The sequence below is a fragment of the Aptenodytes forsteri genome, unplaced genomic scaffold (assembly GCF_000699145.1).
Source record: "Aptenodytes forsteri isolate BGI_AS27 unplaced genomic scaffold, ASM69914v1 Scaffold240, whole genome shotgun sequence".
Lineage (NCBI taxonomy): Eukaryota > Metazoa > Chordata > Aves > Sphenisciformes > Spheniscidae > Aptenodytes > Aptenodytes forsteri.
In genome coordinates, this window is record NW_008794855.1 from 137212 (window position 1) to 161539 (window position 24328).

The 24328-nt window shown below is 35.8% G+C and overlaps 2 protein-coding genes across 4 annotated transcripts in view; one reads left to right on the top strand and one right to left on the bottom strand.

The window, feature by feature from the left end:
* Positions 1–16102, bottom strand: part of ECM2 (extracellular matrix protein 2) — a 21484-nt gene extending 5382 nt beyond the window's left edge. Inside the window, exons 1-7 of the mRNA XM_009274611.2 lie at positions 15894–16102; positions 12007–12326; positions 6720–6908; positions 4898–5380; positions 4458–4573; positions 2074–2209; positions 615–772 (exon numbers count right to left, since the gene is read on the bottom strand). Coding sequence (XP_009272886.1) covers positions 615–772; positions 2074–2209; positions 4458–4573; positions 4898–5380; positions 6720–6908; positions 12007–12301 — 1377 coding nt within the window. The 5' untranslated portion in view covers positions 12302–12326; positions 15894–16102. The remainder of the gene's footprint in view (positions 1–614; positions 773–2073; positions 2210–4457; positions 4574–4897; positions 5381–6719; positions 6909–12006; positions 12327–15893) is intronic.
* CENPP (centromere protein P) overlaps positions 1–24328 on the top strand; it is a 169426-nt gene that overhangs the window by 116504 nt on the left and 28594 nt on the right. The gene's annotated exons all lie outside the window — the stretch shown is intronic.

Below are 24328 nucleotides of genomic sequence, written 5' to 3' on the forward strand. Positions count from 1 at the left end.
TCAAACCCTGCCCCCCCACCCCACCCCCCCCCCCCAATGAGGTGGAATTCAGCAAAGGTTTGGAAAAACAGGGAAATTGAGACTTAGACCAGCCGAAACAGGAAGAGGATGGTTAGATATAGGCATCTCTCTCTCCCTCTTTCAGACTAGACAATTCTGGTTCCTTTAGTCTTTCCTTATAAAACAGGTTTTCTAGATCTCTCATTATTCTTGTTGCTGTCTTGGGAACTTTACTCTGTGTGGTAACTCAGAGTTCACAATGTTTTTGCACCAAGACATTATCTGTATTAGGAGTGTTATGTGAGTGATGGGTAACATCAACAGAAGTTGCAGGCTGTACTATTTTGTGAGACAGTACTAGATAAATTCAGACTTAAAAGATACCTTTTGGGATGGAGTTGGTATGTAAGTAAATTTCTTTAAATTATGATTTAGGAATAAAAATTATTAGTATATCTAGAAACAAATTTATAAAATGTACATTTATCTCTACCTGATGATAGTAAGGCAGTAAGTAGAAGAAAACAAAGATGAAAATGTCTGGAAAAATGAAGCTTTCTTGTTTTGATTTTTTGTTTGATTCTTTTTGTTCGTTTGTTTTGTTTTGTTTTTACCTCAAGAGTGGTGGGAAGACCTTGTGGGATAATTCTAAATTTATTTCTTCCCAGTCGCAAATAAGAGAGACTTTTCAAGGGATAAAAGGCCAAAGGACTGACATTCGCTTCACTAAGTTTATTTCCTTCTAATTCCAGGGTGACCAAGTTCTTTAAATCTGGGGAGAGAAAGTTGGAATTTCTGTTAGTTAATGCAATCTCATATCTTCTTAAAATGCATGTTTAAAATTTAACCATCTTAAACATTACTCTGATCAGTTCACAGCAATGAAGAAATATAGTGAAAGGATTTTCATTTATTATCTGATAAGCATAGAATTGTATTGTTTATTAGTTTGTAAAACTTCAGAGATTGACTAGAGCTTTATTTATAGCTTTCTCTCCCACTTAGAATGGAAAAGAAGGCAGCTGCGTAAGACTTGCAGATAGTGCTACCATTTAGGCTTTATTACTTCATGGTTATGTGCAGGTGATGTTTGGAATACTATGTGGGTGCTGACCTTTGTGCAGCTGCCCAATGATCTCTGTGGATCTCCAGTCAGTTATGTGATAATGGGTATGTTACTTTTTCTTTGGGCTCATATCTTCTCCTCCCTGCTTCACTCCTTTCAACCACCTACTATACTGTGTTGAGAACCCTTCACGGATTATACTGTTGCTCCTCCTCAGCCGTCCAAATGCAGGTCACAGAAGAAACCAGTGCTGATCAATGTGAAATACTGTTTCATGATAAGTTCCTCATTCACAAATAATCCAAATAACTTTTTTTTTTACAGAAGCTTTGTATAGCTCCTCCTAACAGTACAGTTTGATTTTTAAACTAAAAGGCTCTTGCAGCCATTGGCCTACGTTTTCTTTGTCTTAGCTCAAGCATATTGTTCCATACTGAGCTGTATCACTAAACTGATGCAGTTTAAATGGGGACCCTTTTGGCAGGAGAGGAAAAGGAGCAAAAAAGTCAGTCAAATTATGACATGGATCGTAACCTTTCTTTTTTCTTTTTTTTTTCTTTTTTTTTTCTGTATCAGCCCACATTTAGCTTGGCTTAAAATGATCATGGTTAACTCCAATTATATGCTGCCTTATTTTTCATGCACATCAGATTCTGTTCACTTTAATGCAATTTAAAAAATAATTAATATAGCTTCACCACATGTAACGCGATCCGGTTATGGGTCAGGAGAGTAGGTATCTTCAACATACTTCAAATCCATCTCTACTTAGTAACCTTAAATATAAGATTCTTTGGGAGAGTAGCAGTTGCATAAGAAGGGAAAATGTAATTTTAAAAAACTTTGTCATGCAAATCTTTCAGCTTTTGTTGCCTTTTGAAAACATGGCACTTAAAAGCTAGCAATTATTTTTCTGGTTATATCTAACCAGATGCATTTGGTTGAACATTCTGCTTTTCAAATTTATTTTAATCTTTTCATATGATTGATATTAGTTTTCTAAATACCTTGTAAGCCATCTTCATCAATGGCATGAAGGTGGTTGTCATTTATTTTTATTTCTTCCAAAGTTGATGGCAATTCAGAGGGAATATGTACCAGCATATTTCCATCCAAATACAAACGTTTTAGCTTTTTCAGGATCTTAATCATAGGGATGAAGAAGAGAACTTAGATTATCAAGGTGTAAAATATATGGTTAAACATATAGTGGAATCATAGTTAGTGTTTTCTTAAACACACGCTTTTTGAAGATTTCCAGCAGCAGTGCACTAGTATCCAGTGTTTTGAATAAAAAAAAGTTTTTCTCCTATCAGTCTAATTAATTGGTTTCTTTGCTAAAGAATGCTAAATATTAACAAAGGTGCCAGTTAATGTAATGTGTAACCGGAAGAGCTTGATTGAGCACATCAACTTTCCACATGGCCATCCTGCAGCTATCCAGTCATAACTGTTTGTGTTACTGCTACTGTCTTTGAGTCATGTAGGTATTACCTTACTACACTACTGCAGTATTTAGGAGTTCAAAGTACATACATTTATAGATTATGCGTTTATACTCTTCATTTGTGAGCAAATTACTGGTTTTCTGTAGGTGAGCAAATTTACTTTGCTCACGCATAACGACAGCAACTTCTTCAGTGACCTAGGATTTTTATGACTTCAGCCAGCTTAAAAAATTGGTATGAAAAATTATCATAGCTGAATTTTGATAAATGCACATCAGTAATTATGCAGTAGTGAGCATTTCCTAAAAAGGTAGAGTTGTTTTAGCAGTGGAGCCACTGAAGCCTGCTTTCCTCCAATTTTGTCTTAACTGCCTTTAACTCACTAAAATTTATTTCACGACTGAAACACCTTCCTGGTTTGTCTTTTCCATCCACTTGGATTTCATAGGAGTTGTAGGAACTGAAGTCCTTTGAAATCAGCCAAAGCTGTTCATGTTATGGAGTGACGTGGTATACAGAGAGTCCTACAAGAAGACTTGATTGCATATGGCAGGAAACAAAATTAAAAACATACTGTGGTAATTCAATTTCTTGTTCATATGCTTTTTGTATTCATCTTGCCTGAAAAAGCAAGGCCTTGATGCCTTACTTTCACGCTTGAGTTACTACCTGTACGTACTTGCTTGCATGAGAAATTACTATGGGACTATTCTGTCTTCAAGTGAGGAATATGTAGATGCACTTGAATAGCCTCTTACGTGTAAATTCCCCTTGCAAGAAAAAGACTGACTATAGAAAGACTCTTGGACTATTTTATGAGAAAGCTGTTCTTTTAGTAAGCAGCTGTGCTTGAAAGTTCCTCATTAAAGATAGTCAACAGTAAGCATACAGCTGATTACATGAACTCCTATTGAGTGGACTTTTATAGCAAGACCTGGCATAGGCAGGTCTCTTTGGGAATCCAAGAGCATAAGCTTTACAGAGCTAATGTAGTGAGAAAGATACATAAATTTACAAGTGTTGAGCCTGAGTATCCCAGGTGTTGTTAATGGAATATGAGCCCTTCAATTCTGAAATCTCTCAACTGCAACTGATAAAATATCAGAAAATTCTTTGTCTCTTATTGATTAACATTTAATACTTGGTGAATGTAATTAAAAAATCTCTAGATATTCTTGCTTATGACGAGAGATTTCTTGAAATAGCCAGGTTTAACTGTATTGTAATTATACAATGGTTACTCATGCTAGGTGCAAACTGTTTTAGATCCATAGACCGAAAAGCAGGGAAAACTTTCCTTCAAGCAATAATTAGTCATAGGATAGTAGAAAAGTTAGGCTTTCTTACTTTGAATGCTTGTGGACCTATGCCAGGAGAGGTAATATTATTTTTACTCAGATCAATCCATTCCAAATTAGGTATCCCGTTGAATGCTTCATCTGAGATAGTAGTGATGCTATTTCCTAGGACAGAATTCAATAAAATAGTTTGAGTTATGAATTACGGTATGCATCTGAGTTGTGTAGTATTGTACATGAAAAATATGTTACAAAAATAGTTGTATTATGTACAATAATTGTGTGTAGATATATTCATATTAGTATTTAAACACTAGTAAGCAAATCTAACATTTTTAATTTATTATTTTAGAGGCTTAGCTATAAAATTAATTCTAATACATTTCTATGATAAGGAGCGACAGAGTATTAACACTACTGTTGACTGCAGTTGAGAACGGATAATGCTACTTCATGAGAAAAATCATGCAAAGTAGACCTTTTGACGAGATTTCTTGAAATAGCCAGGTTTAACTGTATTGTAATTATACAATGGTTACTCATGCTAGGTGCAAACTGTTTTAGATCCATAGACCGAAAAGCAGGGAAAACTTTCCTTCAAGCAATAATTAGTCATAGGATAGTAGAAAAGTTAGGCTTTCTTACTTTGAATGCTTGTGGACCTATGCCAGGAGAGGTAATATTATTTTTACTCAGATCAATCCATTCCAAATTAGGTATCCCGTTGAATGCTTCATCTGAGATAGTAGTGATGCTATTTCCTAGGACAGAATTCAATAAAATAGTTTGAGTTATGAATTACGGTATGCATCTGTATTGTGTAGTATTGTACATGAAAAATATGTTACAAAAATAGTTGTATTATGTACAATAATTGTGTGTAGATATATTCATATTAGTATTTAAACACTAGTAAGCAAATCTAACATTTTTAATTTATTATTTTAGAGGCTTAGCTATAAAATTAATTCTAATACATTTCTATGATAAGGAGCGACAGAGTATTAACACTACTGTTGACTGCAGTTGAGAACGGATAATGCTACTTCATGAGAAAAATCATGCAAAGTAGACCCATTCTTTACCTGTAAGGTCTAGACTGGTTAGATCTGGATCTGAGATTGGTGGTATTTGTGTAAGTTTGGCGTTAATACAGCTTACTGTGGTGTCCGAGGTGGAACATCCAGATGGCAAAGGAGGAGCTTCTATGGGTGGAACAGGAATTGGGAAATGAGATGGCATTCTGAAAGTACCATCATCTTCATCACTTTCATATTGTATTTCTTCTTCTGCAGCTCCCTTTCTTGTGATAGGCTTCTTTTCTCTGTGATAGGCTTTATATTTCTGTCGATTTTTTTTGCCTTTCCTTTTCCTTTTCTTTTCATCCTTTTTACGACCCTCTTTCTCTTTAAACTCTGCCACTTCTGTTCTAAGCAGTTCATCTTTTTCAGTTTGAGTATGTGCTGCTGACAGTACATTGGTGTTGTCAAGGTCATTGGGTTCTGGAGAATCGCCAGACAACTCACTTATGTCATCCAGTGAAATAATACTTGAATCCAAAGAGGAGGCTAACCAGAGGCAATGAGAACAAAAAAAAAAAAGTTGTCTGATAAGAGGATATGAAACTAAAGTTTTAGTAAACATTGTTCCCCTCATATAGTAAAAATATGGTAACTATAGAAGAATAGTATTCCCCTTAGAATATGATTTGAAAGAATGAAAATATGAACTTATATTACTGCTTGACAGAAGAGACATACTTTGACTGAGAAATGATTAAGCCAACCATACAGAATAGTTTGTAGACAGGTACGATTCCTTGCAACTCCAGAAAAAAAGGGGAAAAAATTAATACAGCCTTCATTATCATCCTTTCTGAACTAATATATTAATTAGTTTTTTGTGTTGATGGAGGTGTCTAAAGAGGAAAAAGAATGTGTCTGGGAGTGGGAGGAAGGTAATTTGAATAAAATTCACAAAGGTTAAGATTTGTTCTCCTGTGCAAGGGATTGTCAGGTGTAGAGATGGCTGCAGGCAGGGAGCTTGCCAGGGAGATGTGTTAACTCCATTAACAAAATGCAGTTTTTACTCGCATAGTAGGGCAATTCAAATAAAAGGAGTTTAATTGTTTCAATCAACATGACTTCTGGTTCTACAGTTAATTTCTATCATGTCTCTACTCGGTGCATTTCTGTATGCCACATGTGCACATATGAGGCTAAATAATATTTTTACGGTAAGGCGAAGTTAAGTTCAGTACTTTGCAGACTTAGGGTATTGGGAATGGGGGAAGAAAATCACATTTCATCTTTATCTCCTCCATGTCTTTTCTTTTTAAAGATACTGATTTTGTTTAAATTTTTATGAAGAGGAAGCAAGATTGTGGTTCTGTTGTTCCTCTTGTGAGTTGACTTTCTTCTCTTGATTTATATCAAATAGCTGCATGTTTTCACACTCCTAACAAAGATTTACCAGTCTGTAAACTGTATGATGTTTATTATGTATGTCTAACACATTAATAATGGCTAGTAGTTATTGATTGATCCTTTGTAAATGGAAGTGGGATATAATATGTAACCAGATGTTCTTTCTTTGTACATTTACCAAAATTTTGTAAAGGTAGGAGGGAAGAAGCAGAAAGGGGAAAATAAAAAAGAAATATTATTATCTTTACTATTGCATACTTAACATATTTATGTATTATATCAAACTCATCTAACAGCCAGTGTACTCTAAGACACCGAAGTCAGCTTGAGTAGAAGTTATGAAGACCTGCTTTTATAATGTAATTCAGGACTTGTTTTCTCTATAAAAGGATAATGTGTACCTTGTAATCCTTGATATCATTAAATGTAGGTTTTGCATGAGGTAGTTTTAAAATAGTAAAAATATTATGGTGTACTGTACCAATATCAGAACAAACTGGGCAGCATTCTCCTGCAGGTATAATAGTTTTGGGACATTTCAGAGGGTGGCACATGGTTGTATCACATATCACTTCTCCTTTTGAACAGAGACAGGTAATGCAGGGCTTGGGAGACCAGACGGCTTTATCATACATAATCATCCCATTAGCTGTGCAGTGCCCCTTCTTTCCTAAGAAAAGAAAATAGAAAATTGGAGTTAAATAGCTTAAACTGAAATAAAACCAACAGTGTTTATTTAAAACTTTGGAAAGAAGCACTACGATTTTGTTCTAATTTTGAAAATACGTAAAATACACGCTATTCTAAGTATCTTATCCTTACACCTTATTTTTCATAGCTGTATTTTCTTCAGCTTATTAGTAGTCTCCAATCCCTATTAGGTTCTTGGCCTCTCAGCTGTGAAGGCAATCAAGGGGGAGGCACACAATTAATGTGTATGCATCTGTTACCTGCTTACAGCTTCACAGTGAAAACTGTCTGCAGATTCTCTGTCCCTCTAATTGTCTGCTCCCTCTATTTCAGGCAGTCATCATAATAGTTCATTTCCCCCTCTTCCTAGCCAGCTGATGAGGACCCTTACAAGCTTTGTCTTCTGGAAAAACTCTTGAAATATTCAAATTCAGAGATATTCCTAAAATGGGAAAATTAAATCTAGATGGTGAGTTTCTGAGGGTCTTTTGCATGGCAGCTCCTCTTTCCTCTCCATCCTTAGAAATGGAAAGCAGAAATCACAGATCTCAATGTAAGCTGTGCATAGATACAGTTGAGAAAGAAGCAAAAGTTTTCATCACCACAATGGAGTTAAAATAAATCATGCAGAGCTTGAGAATATTTTTTCCCAGACCCCCTTCTGTTTCTCTCTTGTGCACTAGATGTCTTTTCTAATATCTTGCACATTAAACGAGAAAGTTTTGTTAAGGCTCTGTGGAACCAGGTGGGTAACAACATTCACTTTATAGTGACTGTTCATAGGCTTAATGGAAGTAAAGTCCATTCTGTAATGACTGGTAAGATGGCAAACATCTCACCTTCCCTGTAACTTGCTTTATCTGAAAAAAATTCTTTGCTAGGAAAGTAGCAATCTTGAACAACTTGTGCTAATAAATACTTCATCTCCAAAGTTTCTGGACATGAATCTACAAAAAATTGAGATTTCCCCAGGGTACCAGTCAAAATTTTCAGAAAGAAATGTAGAAGAGATTTATTTTGTAAGCTATACTCAGATATTCAGTAGGCAAGTTGTCTGGAAGAGTGTAAAGGCTTGGGAAGGTCTCTCTCTCCTTCCAGTGATGGAGTCTACCTCAGCGAAAGTTTCCTTGGGCAGTTTTCATCCAGACTCGAGGATAAACATTGCACTTCAGCATGACACTTTTTTTTTTGTCTTTTGAGAGAAGGAAAGCCAAGGTTGAGATTCTTCATCCCATGCAAATCTTTTCCTATTTTTGAGCGTACCTCTGAATCTGGTGAGAATCTGTACTCCCTACACACCTTCCTTTTCCTCTTTCTAATTAATGTAAGAATGCATTGCTGAAGTGTTTGTTTCAAGCTGAAAACCCATTTCTAAGTTATTTTGTACTTTCGTGCGTATAAATAATAATTAAAAAAATTTCCTTTTTTCCTATTTGGTTTGACTTCCTCCTTCAGGTGAAGATTGTCTAATACAGTGGAAAAATCTTATTGCAACTGAATTTACATGCAAGAGTCTTTACTTTGCAATAGACAAATTGTCTTTGGAAGGATTGTTTGCAGGGTTTGTTTTCCCACACTCTGCCCTGGTCCATGCTGGGTTGTTCAGTTTTAAAGGGAAGAGTATTCAGGATAGTCTCTAAATATCCTGACAAGACTATTGTAAATATTTGGTTTGAAATGTCTCTGGAATTAATATTTGACTCAAAATCAGGCATTTTGCAAAGTCCTTCAAGGCAGCCCTACTCTCAGCTTCATAACAAAGGTATTTCTTTGCCCTTCTACGTAAAGACCATTGGATACGAAGCTGTTTTCTGGAATAAAAATTATCAGAATCATCTTGTTTGGATGCTCCTCTATATTCCTTATATTTTCAAAAATGCTTTTTTGATTTAAGTTACTCAGGATGGAAAGGGGGAGAAATTAATTTTTTGAACAGTTGCATCTTGTTTTCTCAAAGGTCCAGGATATGTATGCATCATTTCAGCTGCATAAAATTGTGCTCTAATCAACTCAAGCCATGTTAACTGAAGGAGGAGATGAGTTAGCCCAGGCCAAATGTTAGTTGGCTGTAAGTCCCTTGTCATTCTACCCAGGTATCTGTTATCCAGCTGTTTGCTGGATTCTGACTTCTGGTTTTCATGTGCTTGCCAGGAAGCCACAATAAATCTCCAAAGGAAACACAAAAAGAACACTACACTTCCTCATGTTAAACAACAAAATGTCAGCTGTTCCAGAGGAACATATCTGGCTTGAGATGGAAATTCTTCTGTGCTTCCTTGAATTCTTTATTTTGTTTTAGCTACTAGACTGTATCTGAAGTTGGTGAAAATGTTGTCTGAATGAGCATAAAGAGATGGGTTATCAGGCCTTGGCCTCTGCAGACTTCTTTAACAACTTATCTTGTTTTCGGTGTACATGAGACTTACTTAAAAAGACAGGACAAGTGTGTGTGCTCAAGGGCAAAGAGGTACTCTTTTATTGCATTGCAGAACTGCTATTTGGCACTCTGTTGGAATTCACATAACCCCTATGAGAGAGAGTAAAGACTGCATTGAGATGGTCCTTAAACTTTCTGTCCACTGAACAACTTCTCTCTGCTCGTACCACCATAGTGAAGTGAGGTTTAAGAGATATTAGAAATAGTGCAACAGTGTACATCCTATTCTGCACTGTTTAATGGGCAGACTGTAGTCTGTAAAGGACAAACAACTGCAAATTATCTTATGTTGTGGTGAACTGTTTGATTTAATTTAAATGGTTCACATGATTTTTATATAGAGGAAGGAGATATATCTGGTTACTGTTAAACCTCTATTTAACTGTTAATTTTCATCCTGCATATGATATCTGTAAATTGTTTTTGTTTAGAGCAAAAATAAGTAGCTAGGAGAATGAAAATTAAGTTTTGGATTGCATTTTCTTCTGTTCTAAAGCATGATTAATAACAGTGGTTTTTTCCAAATCTGACATTAACTTGAAAAAATTTTGAACTTTAAAAGCTAGACTAAAAAATACCTTGTGGTTGAAGTCTTTGGCAGATGAGCACAGGACTTTTAACCTTTGGAAATATGGTGTAAATTCAGCATAAAGTTCCAAATAAAATGAGTTCAGTCGTTTTAGCTCAGCTTTTGGATGCAAGTCCAGATAGAAAGAAACAAACGGGGCGGGGAGGGGGGAAGAACCATGCATTATTTCAGCATGACTGATGGTGTCTGACAGAGAGACTGGAATATCTTACGTGAAGTGTATGCTATTTATGTGGTATTTTCTGCTGTTTAATTTAAAATATATTTTTAAATTAAAAGTTTGACATTAGTAGTATGTATTATAAGAGTAATATTGTAGTACACTCTAGAAATGCTATAGTCAAGAGTTTTGCTAGTTTTCCCATTGAAACCCCTTACTTAAAAATATTTGATTTGAAATGGTTCAGCCTTTCTGAAAGTAAGGAGTAATAGTAATTGTTTAGAAAATGTGACTAAAATATGTTTTGCCATTTAAGTTGAGACATATTGACCTAGTGGTCATATCTCTTTTGTGACACAGTAAAAGGTTTAACTTTTTGCTTATAAAAATAGATTATTATCATTTTATGTAGAACAGTGGTAATCAGGGCATTCGGGGGGTCATAAAATTCATAAAATTGCATATGATGTTTTTTCTCAGTGTTTGATCTCTTAGTGCTGGAATGTGGAAGTATCTGTTTTTATATTTATTAGCTATAGGGTGGATGCGACCTTATATTGGTTCCTCACAACATCTCAACTTTCAATTGGTTAATAACTGGGGTTTCAAAATTTAAAAATACTGATAGTAGTATTCGGAAGAACTTGTCTTCAGAATGCATCCAGTGTCTTTTCTTCAACCTTTGAACCTCTTTCTATGAAAAGAAATGAAGTGTTTTAACATCTCAACAATTTTCAATTGGTTAATAACTGGGGTTTCAAAATTTAAAAATACTGATAGTAGTATTCGGAAGTTCTTGTCTTCAGAATGCATGTCTGATTTTTAGGCTCTCGTGAATCTTAATTTCCTGTTTTGTGTGTCATAATTTCCCATTTGTGACATTGAACATAAAATCACAAGCATCCTAGAGCAAGAGTTCTTTCTTCCTTTACTGCACTAAGAACCAAAGAGAGACTTAACAACTCTCAGTTCTCAGTCCCTGTCTAGTCTTGCAGTCTTTGAGGGGACTGTAGAGAGGCCTGTTACGATTACCAAGGCGGGTTTCAGTAAAGGTCAGTGAAATTATGCTTGTTTGTTTGTTTGTTAAGACATCAAATTGTCTTCCCTACATCTCCTTCAAAACCCATAAAATACTTATTAGCGCAGCAATGTGAAAACCTCTAGATCACCGAAAAGGCAAGTTTGATATAAATCATACTATTGAACTTCTTTTAAGTAAATCCAGGTTCTCAATATAGATGGAGTGTAAGAGCTATCTTGTGTTGAATGAGTGTTTTTTTCTCTCTTAGCTTAGTTTTCCATCATAAGGGTCGTTTGTAATGTAAGTTTCATATTGCAACTATTACTGTGTGTTATTAATTTATTTACAAAATAAAGAATTATTCCTGAAATATTGCATGTAGACATAGTTTGAATGCTGTTTTTCAAAAATACAACCAAAAGAAAAAAGAACTTAAATCCATTTTAAATAACACTGGTGTTATTGGTGTTAGGGCCTCAGGAAATGTTAATTGATTTAGGAGATATATTGAGCAAGAAATTCTTCAAAATGGCCTTCAAACTTGCTACATATTTGAATTTATGAAAATATCCCAACAAAATTTTATTAGTTAAGATGAAATAAGAATGCAGAAAAATTGCAGAAAATATTACTGTTACCTGGCAAAGCAGGACTCTCTGTAAGGCTTAAGCATAGAAAATTAAAAAGCGTCATATGCTAACCATGAAATTATTATAAAAGGCAACAAAAGTAGGTTAGAAAAAGGTAATTGAGTTTTATTTCAGTATGTGTTGCAAGTAGAGCTAAAATAAAGCTTTCATGAGTTTATACGTTTCATTTGAAATCGAGAAAAATCGGCCCACTCTAAGTAGTAGAGGGGCTTTTTTCTTACCTGGTAAGACACTGTAACTAGATTCATGTCCACCCAAACCTATGAGAGAGTCAAATACTCCCATAACACCGTCATCAATATTAATAAGAGGTATGCTGGGTACTACAGCAACAGGAGCTGGAAGGTTCATCCTTGGCTGTCTTGGGGACCTGTGCCCTGCTGAGGAGCTCCTTCTCAATCCTCTGTAGCGCATTCTTCTCCTTTGCCTCCTGAGAAGTGCACTAGTTTCGTTTTGAGAAAAATCAATGCACAGAGGGACAAGCAGGAAATAATAGACTAATGATGTAGCCTGCATGTTTTTGTGTGTCTCAGAAAGTATCCTGGAATGGGAAAAAAGAGGAAAATTAGATATCTAGAGAGCTTTTAGGATTATGTCAGGTGCACTTTTCAAAGCAGGTGGACCAATACATGCTAGGTCAATATAACCAAGCTTCCTCTTGGAAAGAAATCGCCCTATTCGGAGCTAAAGTAAGCAATTTTAGTTTTGTGGTTCTGTGCCCTTATGGGCAATAGTCAAATTCAAATAGGGACTAGCTTTGTATTTGGGGTTGCATTTAAAGAGGTAGTTTAGATTTGCAGTACCACCAGGCATTTGTAGTATAGTCATTGTTACTGCTTCCAGCAAGGGAGTTCCCAAGAGCTGTAAAGTGTTTCTTCACTTGTTTGATTGCCAATATTTCTTCCAGGTTGTTGTAACTTCTGAACGTGGGAATGGCAAAGTAGCAGAAAAATGCCCAATTCATTTCTGATATGCTGCCCCGAATGCTTTTGGTTTATCATTTCTGTGCAAGGTATTTTTCACCATAGGTGAAAAGAGTTGTTGCTTTTGCTTCCATTTCTAGCCATCCTCTTCTTTAACAGAATCTTTTTGGTTCTGCAGTAGAGGCGGCCTTTTGCAAGTTTGGTCACAATAGTACTATTTGTGGCATCCCACATCTGCTTTTCTAGTGGAAGTTTTTATTAAGAGTAGGTAGTCTAAAAAGGTTGATCTATAATGGGTTGTGTTCTGCATTTACTTTCTAAGAAATTCAAAATTACTATATATCTTGAGCCTTCTTATGCTTCTGACAGAAAAATTACGTTTACTGTCACCAATAGGTGGCATTCCAAAACAGAGCAGTCAAGATTCAGGAGTATGCATAGAAAGCATATCCAGCAATGGCTATACCAGTGTGGAAATAAGGCTATGCATGTCCAAAGTTATTAATGATTTGTCATAGCTCCGTCGGCATAATTCTTTCAAAAAGGAAATGCTCTTGTCCTGTGGCCTATTTTAACTGAGACGGTAGGGTCTGAAGACACTAATATTCTTGTGATGTTGAGAATTAGTGAAGAGCTTGAGACTTAGAGCACTTTGTGTCCAAGACAAGGCTTAGAGTATGTCCATGGTTTTTTCTAAGGAAGTCTTGAGAGGATTAAAAAAATGCTTTTTCTTAATGTTCATCAGTCTGGCTTTATATGTAGTCTTTCACTTTGGAGTTAGTCTTATTATAGTTACTTATATTGTATAAATACAGGATAGTATTATTTCAGGAACTTGAACTGTGGTTTTGCCTGAATCAGATTTTTTTAAAAAGTTTGTGCATCTTGGTATTTTCTGATTTATATAATAGGTCAAGTTTTTGGTACAAGTTGCCTAACTTTTCTTTAACACAAGGCATGTGATTGATTCCATGTTTTTCATGCTTTCCACAGCATAATAATTCTCATATTTTTTTATTCTCATGTTTTTAGAAGGGAATTTGGCGGTATATAATCTTAAAACAATATGCTTTTACTTCTTTCTAATATTGTAGTTTCGGTGTTCAACTATTTTAATTTTAAAATGTTATAGAAATATATATATTAATTTGCAGAATTTTGTTAAGCTAAGCTAATGTTTTTATTTCCATATAAAGGGAATTTGAGATGCGTCTCACAGAAATCCACATAAGGTCTCATGTAATAGCAGGGTTCTGAAATTAATCCAGACTTTAGTTTACTGCTTTCTACCCATTAGAAATCAGTTATTCCAAAATGCTATATAGACTTTATGCTGGCCTTTTATTTAGAGAAATTACTTCTAGTTAACATATCAAATACATGCAGAAGCTTGTACTCTGCATTGATGATGTCTGTTCTTTTTCAGAAAGTGCTTGTTTCTTAGTACCTCAGTTTGCAGGACAACTGACCTAATGTTTTTGGATTCTAACTTACTTGCATGGTAATGACTAGCTATAAAATCACACAGTAAACTTCTGTTCCGCAAGTTTGAATGAAACATACAAAGAGCCCTTAGGGAAAACTGAATATACAAAGAAGTCTTGAACATGTGTATTCATTCTGTTGAGTTAGTGACATCTTAATTATGGTCACATTTTTTTAGTATACTAATAACGCCATAGCTATGTAGTTACAATGCTGATACATTACATTTGTGCTGTTTTAACATTTAACCATTTCTTCCTGTGACCAGAGGCTTATAATCATAGAATCATAGAATCACTGAGGTTGGAAAAGACCTCTAAGATCATCGAGTCCAACCGTCAACCCAACACCACCATGCTCACTAAACCATGTCCCTAAGCAATGGCATGATTGAAATACTTTTCCATTCTCTAGGCATGTAATTTTAAAAACCAGGAATAATATAGGGTGAATTACATTACATTCACTGTACAAATGATGTCTCAGAGTTTTGCTGTTAACTTCAATATCGAGTAAAACTCTATAGTAAATCCAATTATTTTAAAGTGAAACTTGTTTTCATAAAATACATTATAATTACAAATAAAAAAAAAAAACCAACAACAGAAAACAACCCCCCAATAATGTGTCTTTATAAACTAGTCCTGTTCATATATGTGAGTTTATATGCTATATTTTCACACCAAGTTAACTATTCAGTACTGAAAGCTTAATAATGCTACTTTCAACAAAATGGTGTCCCTTGCATGCAAAATACTGAGCTACATTTCTGAGTTTCTTTCCTTGGCTTATTTAGTAAGTGGTGTCTCACACTTTAAGGCCCCAGCTGTGAATGTCATACAAGTAAAAGGCCTTAATGCATTGGGCCTTTACTGCCCATGGCTGGAATCCTCAGATTATCTATTGGGAAGTTATATTTGGTATAGTGCCAGCCAGCTTTTAATTTGGGGAAAAGTCAACCTATTCAACTTATAACACTTGTAATAAATTATTACATATCAAAATAAAATTATAGATAGCTAATATAATGAAATTATTATATCTTTGTGTTGCCAGATACTCTCAACATGACTGCATTGCTATACCTTTTTTAATTTTACCCATAAATGTTTACATCATGCATAGTACGTGTAAGCATCTCTATGACCTTTACTTTTCTCATGTAATATGTTCAGTAGTTTGTAGCTTTCAAAATGTTTCTCTTCAGTAAATTCAGTATCTATCATTTTGCTATTAAAAATTAACTATTATGGAAATAGTTAATTTTTAAAGTAGTGACCCTTTAGAAATACCAGAGTATCAGAATTTATTAAATAATCTATCTTTATCTATTCAGTCTAAATTCAAACACGTTCTAAGATGTCAAGGTTATTGCTGATGATACACAGGGGTTAAAGTGATTTACCAAGATTTTTCACATACTCTTCTTTAAATTTATTGCATAGAAATGAGTTACATTTAACCATACCAGCAAAACTAATTGCACTTTCAGTTAGTTTAAGCTTGAAGTGCGTGGCAAACATTCATACCAAACAAAAAGCAGATCAACTGGTATTGCATACTTTATCTAGAAAAGCATTTATGTTCAGTATTGCTAAATATAGCTAATATTATTTCATACATATTTGCAAAGTTAACATGTCGTTTAAGCCATTCAACACCATGCCTTAAGCAGTAGTTTAAAATTTAAAACATTTTACCTTGTAATCTAACCTAACAGCAGATTCTGCTTGGTGTCATTTAGTCTCCAGTTGCAAATGAAACAAAATCACAGTGATATCTTTAAAACAAACAGAGAAACAGTAGGGATTGTTGAAACATGTTAGATGATTCCTTAGTTAAGTCTGAAATAGCTTCTTTCCCTGGGGACAAAGCGCTGTTCTGTTCTGTGTGCAGAGAATCAGTTAATACTGTTACTCAGAGAGCTAAAAAGCTCACTTAAGGAAAATGAAAAGCAGCACAATATGTTCGGTCCGTAGGCTGACAAGGCACAGCTGGAAATTCTCTTTCAGTACTTGCAGTTGCATAAGGAACAGGAAAATGGAGTGTTTTCAAAAGACATGGAAAATGTGTATTTTATTCAGTTCTGTTTTATGTATTTAGAAATTTAGTTTCCAGGTGGCATGATTTTAATGTGGATTTATTATTTTACAGAGACAATACATTTTGGCAAGCGTAACCTTAACATAAAAACATTTATTAAAATTAGAACTTTTTTCTACAATTCATATTTTCTTAATCCACTCCTGCCTGTATAGCCTATAATCTATAAGAAGCAAACCTTTTTGTTGACGTTTTAGCATGGAAAATTTTTCCTTTGTCCATTTACAGCAATGATTTCACCATAAGTTGTAGCTTATGCATGGAAAATAAAATGACTGAAGCGTTTTCCCTTATTTTTTTGTAAGGCTAATTACATCCTGAAACATGATCCTGAAGCACAGCTATGCAGAAGCTGCAGTGAAGTTAGTAATCCAAACATGAGCACTGAGTGTGAGGGGAAGGGAGGGAATAATAGTACATTACCACAAGTCCTTTGTATGCCAGCAGAGCCTTTTCCTTCATCCCCAGATAGAGCTTCTGCAGAGTGTCAGTGTTTGATGAGATGGTGAGTCTGCTAAGCTTCAGAAATGTCAAATTTACCTGGTAGATGGAGTTGTCTGAGTTCTGACATTAAAAATTCGTTGTTTGCTTGAATTCGTACTCTGAGGAATGTTTTACACAGATAGTCATGGAATGGTATAACCATTGAGTTAACCATAATTGTTAGCCGGTATGTGGTGGAAAGATACTGGGAAAACACATTGTCTCTTAAAATAGCCATTCAGTTTCTCCTGTGCTTTGCTTTGCAAAGTCCAAAGAAGAAATATCAAACTTTTGTAGTTTATCTGGAGCTTTTTAAAAAGAATGGAGATAGTTATACTTAACAAATGGAGCGAGCATCTGAAATGAGATAGCACGGTTCAGTACGCGTGCTAAAAGCATTGATTTGTAAAGAGTGAGTCAAACAATAGGACAACAGTTGTTTTAGCACAAGTGGGGAAAAGAATAACAAATTATTCTCATGGTTACACGTCAGCTAAAAGAGTTTACGTATTTAAATGATGGTGTATTTATTAGAGACAAAAGTGACAGCATTCACTTTGTTATATATTTAAATGTGGCTTCTTATGCTTCTGACCGCTGTCTCAGGATCATCTTCTGGTAGTGTTCAGGCACACATTGCCAGAAAGCCTGCCTAGCTGGGACCCAAGATTGTCTGCTAGTAGGCCAATAAGATGGATCTGGCCAGCCTTTGCTCATGTGCAGCTCTGGTTTAATGCATCTGCTTTGGATGTGGCATCTCTGCTGAATTCTAGTAAAGTCTTAAAGCTGGACTTTTTAGGTTATGTCATCTCTGTATTTTTTGAAAGGTCAACATGTTCCAGTGTCTTTCCAGAACTGAGTGGGACACCATCTTGTCTCCTCTACTAGATCATAGAGTGAAAATCCTACATCCTCTAAGCAGACTGAAGGATCTTTTACAGTGTTAATGAATCTATATATAGACTTCTCTAAAACACATACTTTAGCATGAACAGTGAAGCACAAAGGCTTGCTAATTTTAAGGGTCTGAGATGATCTATTTATCTGGTACATGTGTATTCCGTAGTCTGGGCTTTGCACAGAAAGCAGTTGCTGGTAAGCAAACACTTCGTCTGATAATGTTACTGCTTCTAATATGTGAGTAAAAGTCCTGAAGGCATTATAGTTCTGGTGGTATCCATGTTTCGCCTTCACAGAATCAGAGAATCATTTAAGTTGGAAAAGACCTTTAAGATCATTAAGTCCAACTGTAAATCATCAAGTCCAACCATGACTTCCTTGTGGCCACCTTTAAATCACTGTTGTCCTTTAATATGCATGCCAAAATGAAGTTTCTCCTATATGTATCTGGTGCCATCTGGCATTTCTGTTACACACACTGAAGTTAAAATATCCGAACAAAAGCCTGTTGTACTAAACAAATAAATAATCTAGTTTGTTCTTCTCCTTCATCCCTCTAGTTACCTGGCATAAGAGTGTGGCTTTGTGATCTTAGTAGTACCTGCCATTAGTATGAAACAGAATGCCTATGAGGCCCTTGCTTATCTTTTTCTCAACTTTTGTTAAGGAAGAAATAAAATCAGTCTGAGGGATCTGCAAAGACATAGCTCCCTCTTCTTGAAAGTGACATTACACTTTCCTACCGTGAACAGTAATGTTTGAAAATTGTAGGAGTTGTTAAAAAGAGTGTCCCATGGTTACCTGATATCTGGAGGGTTTGGGGTTTTTTTAATTCGTAAAAGTAGTATCTGAAAATGGACATCATCTGCTGCCTTCCAATAATATTTAAATGTTTGTAAGATTAATAATTAAATAGTGTTTTAATATTGTTATTTACGTTAAAATCTTCCATGGAAACTTGCCTGTCATAATAACTAAAGAAAAAATACTGTATATTCGGCTAAAACCTCAGACTAGGATGGCCTTGCAAATGATTTCAGATACATGCAGTTAAGGTAATTGCTGTTTGAGTGAAAAACATTGCAGTATCCTCAGGGGTCTAGTATTTGCTTTGTTTATGTGAATAATTCACTCTGAGAGCAGAGCAAGTTGCCAATATCTGCGTCGTCTGTAAGTACTGTATGCCTGCCTATCCCATATGCATGGCTAGTCATTTGAATGAGTTGTGCAATATGAATGTTATTGTCTATTAAGATGCCTTAATGCAGAATGGTCTCCTTTGAGGAGAGAAGAGACAAAGAGTAAACAGCAGTGACTAATAATTAAAATAACTTTTTATTATTTTATGTCTTATGGCAAACTGCCACAAGAGTACTGTTGCTTAGTGTCTTGAGCAAGAGCCATAGGATGTGTGAAATGAATGTGGAAGCCTTGACCCTCTGGCATGGATTCTTCATAAAATCTAGGCTGATCTCTTTTCCTTATAGGTTGTTATTTGTAGAGGGACAAGGCTTTCCCTCTTACCTTGCTGAAATTATTCAACAGAAATTATTCAAGGAAATCTTCTTCAGCGAAGAAAAGGGCTTAGAATTCAGATTGGCATCAAGCTTATTTATAGTGGTTACAACAGATTTTTATAACATCTCTAACTGTACCTATTAGATGACAACCAGTAGTGGAAATAGGCTTTTAAGCAATTTGATACAGTTGAAATAAATTTGTTTTCTATTTCTTCTTCAAAAGACCGTCTTTTCAAATGCTGATCTAAATCTCACTTCTGTGAACATAAAGGATTCCATGAGTTAAGACAGCAACGCTCCTGGACCCCTATACTGGTATAAAGTATTTTTTTAAACTTTAGGTATTTCTAGTAACTGTAATCGGTTCACTATTTCTACTTGAGTTTTCTGATCTGTTGCCACATTAAGTAGAAATGAAATAAAGAATTAGAATCTTTTAAAAACTATATGAGGGAAGCGTATAAGAGCAAGTGTGCTTTTTCAGCTAGCCATATCACATGAATATACCTTATCTCCATATTGTGAAGCAGCCTAGTTATGGCAATATGGAGCAACAGTAGGATACTTTCTTCTGCTATCCCAACAGAACTTGCTCACCTCAGTGGGTAGCGTAACTATAGCCTTTTGTACCAAAAAGTTGGATTCTTTAAGTATCAGTGCTCTTGGCACAGGATGAATTGAAGCACAAACTTCAGATGATGTATATTTTCAACAGATTCCCAAAGAGATTTAGTTTTGGAACTACATGACAACATCGATAACGTATTGCTCTCCTCTGCATCTGTATGTTTGCAGTCATTTCCTCAGACAGTGATAACAGATAAAACTTGTCTGCTTTTGATACCTACTCCTACACCATGAGGGAATACAAGCATATTTATGAACTAGAGAATAATATTTTGTGATCTTACAGAATTACTTCCAAAGCGTGAGTGGCAAAAGGAATCTTTTTTGCCACTGCTTTTTCTTCTTCCTCTAAGCATAGCTTTCTACATTGCTTCTCCACAACATCAAATTCTAATTTTTCTGAATTTCCTGAGGGCATCAGTAGCCTCTTTTCCTTTCACAGCAAGGAGAAGTATTAGTCAGCGTACAATAGTACTATTGTTATTTTTCTTTTTATCAATTTTGCTTCTTCCTGCAGGAATGAATGGTAGGAGGAAAAACTTACATTCACTACCGTGGCTCTGTTCTAAATCTCAGTGGGGGGTAAAATTAACGTACAAGTTAATATAATAGAATCTGTGGTGTTGAAAGTGGCTTATAGATTTTCAAATTCTGTCTGAAAGGCCATTTAAATACATGGAGCATGCTGAAACAGGAGGAACATCTGCTTCTTAATCGTCTTGAAAATGCCTGAAGTGTAATGTCATCAAAGAAAGCCAGCAGGCTGAAAGAATATAAGGAGGACATCTCAAAAAAACCCAAACCAAAACAAAAAAAACAAAACCCCAAAACAAACAAAAAACTTAAGCAAAGTTAAGAAGTCAAGCATCTGGGATTGGTCAGTTTAAGAGTGGAAATTTGAGAGATGATATATGAGTATAGAAAGAGGAGTTGAAGTCACTTTTTATGATCACAGCTTATAGAGACCATGAAACCTCAGTTCTACATCATACCTTTTTAAAATGTAATCTTTTATCTGCATAAGGGCCAAACAAAACACATGACTAGAACATGAATAGCCTTCACTGAGCCAATTTAATGCCAGGTGTAACCTAGCTTATCATACTAGAGGAAAGAATGCATTTATTTTAGCTGCTGCTAACTTACAGTATTGCTTAAATTACCTTCTTACTGTGTGAGTGTACTCAGGAGGTCATGTAGGTCATCTGGTCCAACGTGCTGCTCAAAGCAGGGTGAAGATTGAATTCAGACCAGGTTTTTGTTCAGTTGGTTTTGAAAGGCATCAAGGACAGAGTTTACACAACTTCTCTTGGCTGCCAGTTCCGATGCCTGACTGCCATTGAGAAAAAATTTTTCTTTATTTCTCATCCTTCTGAGGATGCACCTCCATAAAGAGCTGTGCTTTGCATTTTCTTTGATATTGCAAGGCTACTCTTAGAATTTCCCTAAGCCATCTTTTCTCCAGGCAGAACCAGTCTCTTATTTCTATTACTAGTTAGCAAACCCTAAGGAATTTGGAGGTGATTCAAAAGGGTGTATAGCATGCTTTGTTATAAAATGTGATTGAAGATGACATTAAAATAGGCTTTCAAGAAAAAATCAGTACTACTTCAAATGGATGTATATAATTTTTTAATTCTCTTTTTCCACGTGTTCTGATCACGATTAGAGAAAAGGCAGAGTGTTTTCATACCGACTTTTTGGCTCTTTGAGTGCTCTTGGCTCTGAGATCTCTCTAAGTAGAACTTAGAGTCAGGATTATTTGCAGGGCTGACTCCTAGCGAGTGATGAGTTGCCAGGTTATGATGGTTCAGACAACGTATACAGCAGCCATGCAGTACAAGTTTTGGAGATATCTTTTTTTTCTTGCTTTGGAGTAAAACAGAGAAAATATTGACTAAAAAGATGGAAATTGTGTAAGTGGACCGCATCAGAGTTTTCTTATTTTTGAAGCAAGTCATGACAGACTGTTTCTGTAATTTGTACAAAAAAGCCCAAAATGATAGGCCTGTGGTGTTATGGGATTCTGAGCACTTGAGCTTTTGTGGAACTTGTGCATATGGAGTACATTTATAGATTTTTAATTTTCTTGACATTAATTCACCCCCCCAGCCCCCCCCCCCCCCCCCACATACCCCGCACACGCCCACCACCCACCACCACGATATCTTCCCCCAAAACATTAAAAAAAGACTATTTGGAACATGTGTCTCCATTTATTCTTTTTTATTTTAAAGTTATTTCAGAATTATCTGACAGTATTTTACATATGTCTGTATTTAGGTAATGATTTATGTGTATCTTATGCTACATGTTGATGTTTTCTTGCTGAACAGTATTAAAGGAACAACATGATGTTCCTTGCAAGACATCAAGCTGTGAAATGTTCTGCTTCCTGCAATTATAAATGAATTGTGAGAAATACCATACACAAATGTTGGAACGTCCCCATCTTCTGCATGACTATGCATATCCATTACTGGATGAAAGTGAAGTTTTTTCTTACAATATCTACACAGATCGTGACCTATCCTTCCTTGCTCGGTATGTCATGCTATGGGTAGTGTGTTCGTCACCATTTCAGTTCCTCTCAATCTCCTGATTTTGTTAGGACACTTTGCTGCTTTGTGTTTCTTCTTACAGACATAGTTTTTTCTTGCCTTCCAGATTGCAGCACCTTTACTGAAGGCATCCTTTAGTCACCTATTAGTCATATCTTAAGCTCCTGAGCATTTTTCTTCAAATCATAATGAAGGTACCAGTCATCATAGATACCTGCAGTAGACCCAGTGAGGTTTTATGTTGTAGGGCATGCCCTCCAAGATATCCTGACAAGGCAAGTGGCACTGGCCCCTTGAATCTTAGGAAATCCTCTCCTTACTGTCACTGGTTAAAGTGTAGGTGAAGCACCTCCAAAGGTGACATGGCTGCCTTGGTATTATTGTCTTCCACCTGGTCTTTAAACAGGGCTTGCAAATGAAAGTATCAGCTCAATGCTTAGTACCAGCCAAAGCAGCGTATACAACATTGGTAATTATTGGAAAAGATTAGAAAACAAAACAGAAAACATTATTATGGCACTGTTAGACACGAGTCTAGAATGGTAGTCATGCCATGTTTCATCTCTAGGTCCTCCACCTTTATACGGTGTTAGGATTTCAGGATACCCTGTCTGCCCATTCTGGTCGTTCTTCATCAATGCCAGAGAGAGCACCCCAAGTCCTTCTGACCAGAGAAGGCAATCAGACATGATCAGAACATAAACAGATTTATTCTTCTTCTCCAGGCTTTATAATCAGGTGCAGGGCTGCATCCTAGGTAGGGTGCCCCTGAACAGCCCTGATCACATTATTTGCTTTACCTTATATTTCTTTATTCCTTTTCCTCCCCTTTTCCCCTCACAAGTTCTTTTCTCAGCCCCTTCAAAATATATAGCCTGCCAAGGTTTATAGCTTCTCTATTGACCCAGTGTTGCAGACTTTATACCTTTATTAAGCAGGTGCAGGGCTGCATCCTAGATAGGGTGCCCCTGAACAGCCCTGATCACATTATTTGCTTTACCTTATATTTCTTTATTCCTTTTCCTCCCCTTTTCCCCTCACAAGTTCTTTTCTCAGCCCCTTCAAAATATATAGCCTGCCAAGGTTTATAGCTTCTCTATTGACCCAGTGTTGCAGACTTTATACCTTTATTAATTATAATATGGTTGTCCTGTCATTTTTTCCCTTGAGCATCAAGGGAAAACTTGATACTACCCCTTCCCCCTTTTTAATTATGCAATATTCTGCCTTTTCATGTTGCAGTCTGATTAGTGGCACAACAGCTCAGGGTGGGCCACCTGCATATGCAGTACTCTCCTTTTGTTATCTCTAGCATCCTGAAATCCTTCATGGTATCTTCCTAGTGGTGCCATAGATGAGCAGTAGCCACATGCATGCGTACCTTAGCACACAGTTTATCAATTTCCTTATCTGGGGGGAAAAATAAAAACCTCTGTACACTATCACCTGTTACCATGTCTCACATGGTACCAAGAAAAGAGTACATTCTATAGCTTGAAATGTTCCACAGTCATCCTTATTTTTAATAGCTTTCTCTCACATTGTCGTTAATACACATTTCCTTATGCCTTCTGTTTTACTACGTTATTTACAGAAGGGCTATGTTGAACTTGGATCCATTATTTAATTTAGTCCTAAAACACTGATGAAAATACTATTTCTGTGAGTCAAAAAACACATCCACGTTCAGGAATTTAAAGCTATTTCTGTTTTGTTCAGGAATTTGAAAGAACAGAGACAGTACTGAAAATTACAGCAGCATTTTTTTAACCTTTCAATGAAATAAAAGAATGAAATTAATTTTTTAAATTGCTTTACTCCTAGTTGTCATGATGAATCTTTGCAGTTGCTGGCTGGTTTTGATCAGAGACAAAGATGGAATCCTAAACTTTGAAATTACTGATGTGTTTGAGTTGTGTTTTTTTTTTTTTTTAAATAGAA